Source organism: Musa acuminata, chromosome BXJ3-9 (genome assembly GCF_036884655.1).
Source record: "Musa acuminata AAA Group cultivar baxijiao chromosome BXJ3-9, Cavendish_Baxijiao_AAA, whole genome shotgun sequence".
Taxonomy (NCBI): domain Eukaryota; kingdom Viridiplantae; phylum Streptophyta; class Magnoliopsida; order Zingiberales; family Musaceae; genus Musa; species Musa acuminata.
This window is the reverse complement of record NC_088357.1, coordinates 28634663-28645184: the sequence shown is the minus strand read 5'-3', so window position 1 is coordinate 28645184 and position 10522 is coordinate 28634663. Positions and strand designations below refer to the sequence as shown.

Below are 10522 nucleotides of genomic sequence, written 5' to 3'. Positions count from 1 at the left end.
AGACCAACTACCCTTTTACACCCCTCTTCTCCTTTTCACAGGTTTAGGAGACAACCTTTTACAACCCTCTTTTACAAGGTATCCCTCTCACACCTCCCTTAGAACTCTCTCTCAACTTTGGGAGGAGGGAACTCAACTTTCTAAGGTTTACAACTTTAGAATCATAGGATTTTGCTCAATATTTCTTACTGATCCATACAGGAATAGCTAGGGTATTTATAGGCCCCAAATGGATTCAAATTTGGAGCCCAAAATTTAAACCCCCAAAATTTCAAGATACGGGCGGTACCACCACCTACAGCCTGACACTATGTGGTACCACCACCTAGATAGTCTCAGAGACTGAGTCTGGGTGGCACCACCACCCAGACTGGCGGTACCACTACCTGACATAGTCTCGGAGATTATGCCACGATGATTTCACCTGTTTGGTCACTGTTTGGGCCTTTCTCTTGGCCCAACATAGCCCAAACTTGGCCCAACTATCCCCTAATTGGGTTGCCCAATTCTAATCCCTATTATGTGCTAACTATGAATTTTAAGACATTTACTAAGCTAAACAATGTCCGTAAGTCTAGGTTTCTTCCGGTGAGCTTCCAACGATCTTCCGGCGAACTTCCAACGATCTTCTGGCGAACTTCCAACGATCTCTCGGCAATGTTCCAGCGGACTCCTGGCAAGCTCCTAGACTTCATGATGATCTTCTTGGTGAGTTCCAATGAGCTTCTTTGGCAAGTTTCAGGACTTCTTGGTCAATTCTGACAGAACTTTCGACGAACGTCCGGACTTCCAAATGAACTCTTGAACTCCCAACGAAATAGCATTCTTGACTCCGGGACTTCATTTTGCTTTATGTCTTACTATTGTAGTTAATCCTGCACATATAAAAACACACTTCGATCAAGACAAGTATTACTAAGCATGAATCATTTTGTCCAGCATATCATTGGTCCATCGACGCTTCGTCCGATTCTTCGACGCATCATCCTCTCTTGCGGCCTATTATCCAATCGGCCAATTGACCTCCACAACTCCAATATCTAACGCAATATCCGCTCTTCTTGGCCCACTACCCGAATCCATAGCCCGAAGCCTTCTGTCGATACGTCGATCGATCTTCCGGCCCAACGTCCAATATTCTAACATCTTTTTCTCTGGCCCAACATGATTCTTCCTGCTTTAATTATCTCTCCCTGATCGAAACATCTTGCGTCACTCAAAATGTAGATCAAATCATAAATGATATCAATTGGTTTCATCATCAAAATTTGAGATTCAACAATATCCCCCTTTTTTATAATGACAACCAATTAATGATGGAGTTAACCTTATAACTCCCGGAGTTTAAATAAACTCCCACTATCAGTATGTCATATTGATAGAACCTTGAATTCAAGCTGAATTTAAGTCATTGCAAATTTCATCATGAATATTTGCAATACGTCATCATGCATAACTTGATCATACTTCTCCCCCTTTGTCATCAACAAAAAGGAGAAGTTCCAACTGTCAAGTGTTTGTGATATAAGTTCAAATCATTGCATGAAAAACATAATATCAAGTTTTATCATCATGCAATTTGTAAGCTAGAAAATTTAGCTAGTGTTACATCATGCAAGCTACCAAGTTTTAGATATGCAAAGTAGTAAGATAGCAAGTTTACAACATACAAGCTAACAAAAATTTTGAAAGCAAATGCAAGATAACTTTTTTGTTGAAGTGTGTAAGTTAGCGATTCTTGCTTCCTATTGCAATGTGCAAGTTGCAAGTTTTACTTCCTGAGATTGACAAGATAGTGATATTCAAGATAGCAAGCTCTTTCTTCTCTTTTGAGAAGTGTCATTTTTGTTTCCTTTGCAAAGTACAAGCTAGCAAAATTCTACATTATTTTACAACAATCAAGCTAGCAATTTGGCAAGTGTTACTTCTCTTTGAAGTACGAAGGCTAGCAAGTTTTTGAAAAATAATGCAAGATAACAAGCTAGCAAGATACAATGTTTTACATAAAGCAAGCTACATGAAGTATGTTTGCATCTTCTCTTTAGATGTGCAAGCAAGCAAGCAAGTTTTTGCATCTTCTTGACTTGTACAAGCTAGCTATCTCCCCCTTTGTCATTGTCAAAAAGAAGGGAAGAATACAATTTTGTATCTCTTTTTTCCTTTACAATAATTTTCAAATCATGACAAAGGATGAATAATCAAAGATGAAAAATCAAGTTATGAATGTCAAAACAATTTTTCATCATGAATATTTTATCATTCCATGCATCATTATCATAAGTTGAAGTATTGCATGCATAATATCAAATCATCATTCATAATTACATTAATGTTTTAATCATTATTTCAATATGTTTGTGCATCATTATAGTTTCAATTTACAATATGCATAATTTTAAAACTTTACATATCATCCTTACTCTATGCATGATACTAAAAATAAATCAATCATTATATCATACATGATACTCATAAGCTAGCAAATTTATATCATTTTAGAGCATCAAAACAATATTATAAGTATTCCATGCATTCATATCATCAATGTTTCAATCATTATTCCAATCATCAAAAATGAAAGATCCAAGTCTAAAACTCAAGAGATCAAGATCATAATTCAGAAAATGTATAAGAAGAATTTATGCATTTGGAAGATCTAACATGTCTACATTTCTCATTTAAGCTAGCAATTTTCTTTCTCCCCTTTGTTATTGTAAACAAGGAAGAAGTAGAGTGGAAGAATACAATTTTTACATCAATACTCTACTTATAACATAAGGTTTACAACCACAAATACAAAGGAATTTACACATTATTTCATAAAAGATAATAATATCAAATCATGAATGCCATAAGACATGATTTATTTCATCAAATCTCTTCTTTTTATAAATAGAAAAAAGAAACATAAGAGATCAAATGATACAATATCTTGATTCATGCATAAGAAATCTCTAAGTTATAAATCTCGAAAGATCAAGATAAAGCATATTTAAATTCAAATTGTCAACTCAAAATCATTTTCAAGAGATTCAAAAATAACAAACATACATTCATTAATATCTCTTTATTTTTAAAGATCGATAAAGTAGAGATTGAGAAATTCTTTAAGAAAAATGTTTTCCTTCCCCCTTTTTTATTTGATTTATTTCACACAAGCATGCCCAAGTTTTTATGCCAAGTTAAAGCATGCATCATTATTTAAGATTGAAAAGTAGATTTCGTCATAAAAACCATCAAGACCAAAAAAAAAGTATAACACATTAAACATAAGTCTTCTTTAAACAAAAGATTTAATTCATCATTTTAATTTCAATGATAATATATTTTCCTTTTTATGTGTTTCATTTTAAGTGATTGATTTCATATAAGCATGATCAAGTTTTTTATATGAAAACATACATCATAGTTTAAAACTGAAAAGGCCACGTTCATTAAGGTAAAAATCGAAAATCCATAAATCTCAAGAATCATCATGCATAAATTCGAAACATAAACACATTGAGCATGATATCAAATCATTACTTCCAATGAAACTTAATTTCATTAATCATAGAGCATCTTTAATTAAAATTAAGAAACAATATGATTAATCTTGTTAAGTATACAAGCATTAGATTTGCATCATTAAAACATCAAGCATGATTTCAATCAACATTGGAAATACACTTTATTTCTTCTTGAAAAACATACATAGGATTATTATTAGATTTAAATCTAACATTTTATTCCTTTAACATAAAATATATAATTTTCCTTATCATTTTCAAAATTACTAGCATGATCCCAATTTTTGTATTTTTATTACATTATTAAACATGTAATTTTAAAAAAGAAATTTAGATAATTTTTTTAAAACTAAATTAAAAATAACTCATGAAGAACATTAAGTAATTTCAAAGTAAACTAAGGGAGTTTCGTTTGAGTTGTTTACCTCGTCCCGAAGAGAAAAAGATATTTTTATCAAATTTAATTTCGCTATTAACTAAAGATCTTGGGAATGATGTTAAATACTATACCCACAGATAGTCTTGACATATCTGGACATGCATTTTATTTGTTAGCTACAGTTAGGAGTTATAGTCTATAGCATGTGCACTCAATGAGTTACTAGGCTTTGTCTATGACTTGTATAGATAAAGCTATTTGTAGAAACTTTACAATAATCAATTTACTTTTACTTATAAAAAAAATAAGGTTGTTTACCTCGTTGTAGAAAACCGTTAAGGCGTAGTTTGCCACTTCACCTTTGTTGATTTTCTCCTTGTCTTCGGAGGAGCTTGATTCATCCCAAAGTTCTTCCCTCTTCTTGCATTCATAGCAAGTAGTTGTATTCTTTTTGTTCTTTAATTTTTATTTCATGAACTTTTTAAATTTCATAGTGATGAGTTCAAGTTCACCATCACTTGAGCTTATGCTCGAGTGGTCTTCAATTGTTCTTAGTCCGAAATCCTTCTTGATCTTTGAAAGGTGGTCATAGGCTAGATTCCTTTGGCCACCCACCTCCTATCATCTCCTTGCCTTTCTTCCCTTACCACCAACCCTTGTGCATAAGGATAGTAAGAAGGGTCGGCCCCTTATTTTTCCATTGCATGGTGGTGCGCGAAGGCGAAGAAAGAACATGCCACAAAAAGAGGTGCGTCATCACTTCATCTATTATGTGGTTTACTGCTAGAGAGGAGTTTATAAGAGCTCCTTCATCCACTGATTGAGATCTGTAGTTTCCGGGATATATAATCTCCCTTAGGTAAGAACATCTCACATACCTTATGTAGTTTTCAATTTCATGACTTTTACGCTCCTAATCATTACACAACGATTCGATATGATTCTTTTGGGAAACCAGTTTTGTTTTTATTTTGCAGTTGTGCATGTGATGCTCCCTAAGGTTTCCCAACAAGTATCATAATGATTTACAATTCTACTTGATTTAAATATTGGAAGAGAATAAAGAGAAATTAACTATCATTGAATGGAGGATGATAAATAACCAAGGCCGCGATGCCATACATTGATTGAAGTAATAACTAAAGCAAGTCATTAGTTGGTTAATTTATAAAGTTGATGACTACTCGTAAATATTATCTTTATTCTGGTTTCAAACTAAGGATGCCCCTATGCTTATATCATTTACAAAAATGAGTCAAGAAAAAATTCAATAGAGGTATTATTTTATTTATAAAATTGAGAGATAGAAATAAGATTTCTTTTGATGTAAGATGCATACAAAATATTATTAAGTGTAAGAGTGTTTATGTGTGAATTAAGTGATATGAAACTAATATGAGTGACAAAGATTCCATTACTATCATTAATGATAATATCTTCATTGTCTTCATAGTCGATATAGATGGATAAATTCAACAGATCAAAAATAATATTATGAGAAGTACTAGAGTTAACAATCCAATTGCTTGAATGAATAGTCAGAGTAATATGATGTTTACTTGAGGCTAGTTGGGTATAGGCTTGGGTTGAGATCAATAAACTTTTGTTGTGTGCTTAATTTTGTCACAAAGCTAACATATGATTTTTTATTAATTATTATTATTGGGACACTAAAACTATTGATAGTTGTAGTAATTATTGTTGAAGTTATTTCCTAAGTTATTTGGGTTGAAGTTGTCACTATGTGAATTCTTGATTGAATTGAGCTATAATAGTTGGGCTCGTCTCCCTCTCTTCTCATTTCAGATACATTTTATTGTCAATCAACTTACTAGACAATTCTTCAAATGACAATGGTGAGTCATATACCCGAATTGCTGCCATCAATTCATTATATTCATTTTCTAGACTATTGAGAGTATAAACAATAATTTCTTCATCACTCAAGGGATACTCTATTAAAGCCAAGGCATCTATAATAACTTTTAGATTTTTTATATAATCAGTAGTATTTTTATTTTATATTATTTTTATGAAAGTAGATAAAGGACGTAGCATGCGAGCATAAGAGTGATTGGCGAGAGTAGTTTATAACTTGGACCACGCTCCTACCATAGTACATGAAGATATTAGTGGGTTCTCTTAGTATTTAGATTTATTCTAGTGAATAACTAAGAGAGTCATTGGTGCATCCTAATAAATCATATCCAAAGAGGAGGTTAGTGAATTGTGCTCATCGAGGTACATAATTAAAAGCTTTAAACATAGAAGAGGAAGACACGCTAAGAAGATGATGTGAACTAATAAGGAAAATCTAAAACGAACTAATGATCTGGTTTAGATCCACAAATGGTGAAGATCTAATCTATTGTAGGAGATCAAATATGAGAAGTGAACAAGGGAGGATTTGATCTGATGATATTTGAGAAGTGCACAAAGAATGATATGATCTTTTGAAGGAGATCAGGAAACAATAAACAGCGGAGATCTAAGGAGTCATTGTTCCCAAATCTCCTTCGATCATAAGTCAATGGGCATCATCAGTAGCTGCAACTATCAGTGGTGGATCAGTCAATAGATTCGTTGAAGAGTCAGCATGCAATAGATTGCTAGGATCTAGGAATTGGAGTATGAAATTCCTATGTTCGTTGGATAATTTGATCTAAAATATAGAAAAGATGATGATCTTAAAACTATGTCGAAGAGAAAGATGAAAGCTTTTCTTTCTTTTAAGGGCACCGTTCGAGGCACAGTTTTTTGACTTGAGCAATGGAGGTGGCTCGATGAAAAACTCTCAAAACCTTCTTCTATTTTGTTTTTTTCAAAAATAAATGAAATATTTTTTTTTTCTATTTTAAGAACTAACTTGTTACCATTAGAACAGCCCATCCTCCGGAAGGAGCTGTTTGGATGTCTAAACTATTATTTTGATGCGCTTGGGGATGTAACTATGGCATTTGACTGACGGCATGAGAAGATGGCCAGCTCCATCCACCTCGTCGTGGATGGACGTCAAAAATATAACCATCATCAGATAAATATCTTTTTATGTGGCTGATAATTGCTGCTCTTGGATGGATATATGGGATCATGCAGGGTACCCTTGGAATCGATAGAATAGCTAAATGTTGGTTGACACAATGGTAGGCTGAACATTTCGTTTCAATGGAAGATTAGACGATGGAAATTGGAGTACCAGTTAGTGACCTTCCTAATAAAGCACGTCGGAGGACTCATCGGTGAACTCATGTAACTGCAGCTGGACATGCCGTGTCACCGAGAAATGGTCATGCCATCACCGTGGAATGAGGATTGATCTCATGCATGTGAGAGAGAATGCTTGCTAACGAGTCCTGGTGGGTCCATCAAGTACAATTCCAACTAGGTCATGGATATGAAATGCCACGCTGTTACTGATACATGATTGATTCCATGCCTCGAAAGCAAGTCACTGAAGTTTAACTTGTTGTCAAAGATTTTAAGAGAATAAAAACATTCCTAGCATAGTGACAAAGCCATAGAGATTTCAGCGCACAAATCAGCATTGAAAACTTTAGCTCAGACATCTGCAACTAAAATTTGTATGATGATAAATGTTGTAAATTGTTTCTTTATGGTAAGATTATAAATGGACACAAAGCATGTGAAGTTACAGCATACACAAGAAATACGTATGGGGAGTGCCTAGGACTTTTCAAAGCCTTAGGAGAAAAGCTGTTTCTCCAGGAATTTCTTTAGTTTCTCGTATCAATCTGAACGATGATACCATCTGCAATTGGCAAGAGTGTTGGTGTTAGAGTATTACAATAATTATGATGCAGGTTCATAATCTTTTAACCTACCTTCACTACTTGGGGTTGGTACTTCTCAGCTTCATCCTCCATATACTGCAAAACATCATTAGATTTATGATGATAGTTAACCGGAGGAACAGATGCTTGTAAGCAATAAGTAACAAACTAATAATAATTGCGCGCTACAAGAATAAAAATAATGAAATGAAAGGTGTCAAGGTAAGATGAAGTTTCTCATATAAGTGTGATTGCCAACCTGTCCAGTGACTGTGTACAGCCGATTATACCAACCATTGGATGCAACGCCAAGGGCGGTGAGAATGTGCCTGCATCTTTCTCCAGGATTTTGCAATGTATACTCCACATAATACAACCCTGTGCAGTATATATAGACACAGTATGAAAAGCACAGCCTTTCTCATTCCCAAAGTACCCTTTAAGCATTACCATTTGTAGATTTCGAACTAATCAGCTTTGCTGTAACTCCTGGGGGCCTTTTCCAGCTTCGGTCCAAACCGCTTACCTGTTCCGGTGAGCATGAACATGACAGTGTTTTAAGTTTTGAATACATTACAGAAGACCAAGTTGTTCATTATGTGCCAAGAAGTTGAAATGCACCAGAGTTTCTGCAAATGCATCCACATTGCCAAAAGATTCCAATCTGGTAAAGTCAGGACCAAGCCCCGTGATCACGATACTGACTGAAGAAACCGATTAGCTACTAATAATGAACACTTTGTAAAGGTCAATTAGTAAAGCTTCTGCAAACACCTAGAAACCATATATACCATTAGAATCAGATGATTCTTCAGGGTAGAATCCTGTAACTGATTTGATGCCATTCGCATCACCAGCACCAACTAGCCACTCTATAATAGAATAAACTTGAATATTAGTGTGTTTGCTCAGACTATTGTCACTTAAGCTGCAATAAACTATGTTAGTTCATCATAATAAACCAAACAACATATTGTGTGTTTCATGTGGAATGTTTTAAATTTAAACTTCATGCAGATTATAACCTAGATGAAGAAATAATCACCAATTTTTCAGAAACCATAATCATATCTTTCAATACCATTGGCCTTAATTAGTTTTCCACTCTAACTGGACCAATCTTCCTATCAAGCACTGGCTGCACTAATTGACATGACATACTTTTTTGTGCAATTTTCTTGATCTTGGAAAGACTATGTATTTTTCAAGTACAAGATTCTTAAATTTAATGATCATTATTTTCCATTTGCTAACATCTATTTAATTGCAGATCATTTGTAAGAGACAATTAGATTAGAATAGAACCAGATTGGAAAATTATCATCTCATCGTTGCACAAGACCAGTTCCATTCATCAAAGAAAGATTAACTGTGCATTTACAATGATTCAAAATTTGCAATTACCATGGTGATGAGTAGCAAGTGGCAATTAATTGCCAGCGTCAGCCTCCTACAACCATCGGGTGTTTGACAAGTAGCCATGCAACATGGCCTTTTTGTTATTGCTTCTGAACTTGGACGGTAGAAGACTAACATTTGAACAACATAGGTTGGAATTCAAAGATTGATATTTGCAAACCAATGCTGTAAAGCAGTTCTTCTCTTATTAACCGCTGGTGAATATTGGCAAAGGTCATCCATGATAGGATATTGACTAAACATGAACTTCCACTTAATAAATTTTAAGGGCCGTTGATCCCTTTCTTAATGCTCTCAGTATTGCCAATTTCAATATATCATGAGGCTTAACTTTGCAAGATAGTTATGTTAGGACCTCGTTATAGTTCATAACTTGCAGATCATTGTTAAACATATTCAAAAGAGAAAAAAGAAAACAAAGGACAACAACAGAAAATGAACAGTTCAACGTTAACAAGTGAAGATGAAATTGAATACAAACGGAACATATTAGATGAAAATATCGCAAATGGGCCACCTTTTGGAATGGATATCTGAAATTTACTCATCTCATCTTCGTATATTCGGAAACTCTCCTGAAGATCTAGAATCCGAGCCATCAAATCAACAGAAAAATAACTCAAACAAACAATAACTCTGCCACCGCAAGTGGGAAAAAAAAATCGCCAGTACCGGTCTCAGCTGAAGCATTCGTCGCTACAAATGGTAAAGAGAGTGAAGCAAGAAAGATCTGAAGCAACAATTCTCTCCTCTTACTTGGGAATCGTCCAATGTCAGACCTAGAACGCCGATTATTTGTCGATAAAGAAGATAAGGGAAGGGATAGAATTGGATTTAGGAAATCTTTTAAGAAAAAAAAAACAAAATGGAAACAAGAAATGAAATTGAGATCAAAATTACCTAAATTCCTCGGCGGCGTCACATTTAACAGCGGCGGGGAAAATCAGCCGGCTTCGAGATGGGAGTGACCCTGGAGGCCATGAAAGACGTTGAGTTAGAACTCGGGGGGTGGGTCGAAGGCGGAAGATCAGATTTGAGGTTACGGTTGGGAGGTGGCGACCTTTCAATCGGTTAACAGGAACCGGGGAACTGCTATGAAGAGGGGATGGCAGCGCCGGGAGCGTAGCGAAGGAGGCCATCGGACGAACCGGATAGGCCAACGCTTCCTCGTCTGGAGATTGTCGTGCCACTGGTTGAGCTTCAGAGATATCTCGCTCCCGGTGTCCACCTATTTAATTTTATCTTTTAATAGTGGTGGGGCCACGGAATACTGCTAGCTGTAAACGACGGGAGGTGATACTTGTCACCGTTAACCACCACCTAAGGCGTGACCCGATACAGACCTCACAATGCAGAGGCTGGGTAGTTTCACCTCATCATCAGATGGACTAGGTGATCAAGGTCAACCTGAACTCCAAAATCTT

At 35.2% G+C, this 10522-nt stretch overlaps 1 protein-coding gene across 2 annotated transcripts; it reads right to left on the bottom strand.

The window, feature by feature from the left end:
* Positions 1–7455: 7455 nt before the first annotated feature.
* On the bottom strand, positions 7456–10318 carry LOC135648421 (psbP domain-containing protein 3, chloroplastic-like). Of its 2 annotated transcripts, XM_065166110.1 has the most exons (10): positions 10159–10318; positions 9999–10068; positions 9771–9877; positions 9616–9681; positions 8471–8551; positions 8301–8383; positions 8130–8205; positions 7939–8057; positions 7731–7775; positions 7456–7657 (listed from the first exon to the last, which is right to left on the bottom strand). In XM_065166110.1, the coding sequence occupies exons 1-10, from the start codon at positions 10235–10237 to the stop codon at positions 7583–7585; spliced, it is 801 nt and encodes a 266-aa protein (XP_065022182.1). In that variant the 5' UTR covers positions 10238–10318; the 3' UTR covers positions 7456–7582. The 2 variants fall into 2 exon arrangements, with proteins under 2 accessions (XP_065022182.1, XP_065022183.1); XM_065166111.1 differs by lacking the exon at positions 9616–9681.
* Positions 10319–10522: the final 204 nt, after the last annotated feature.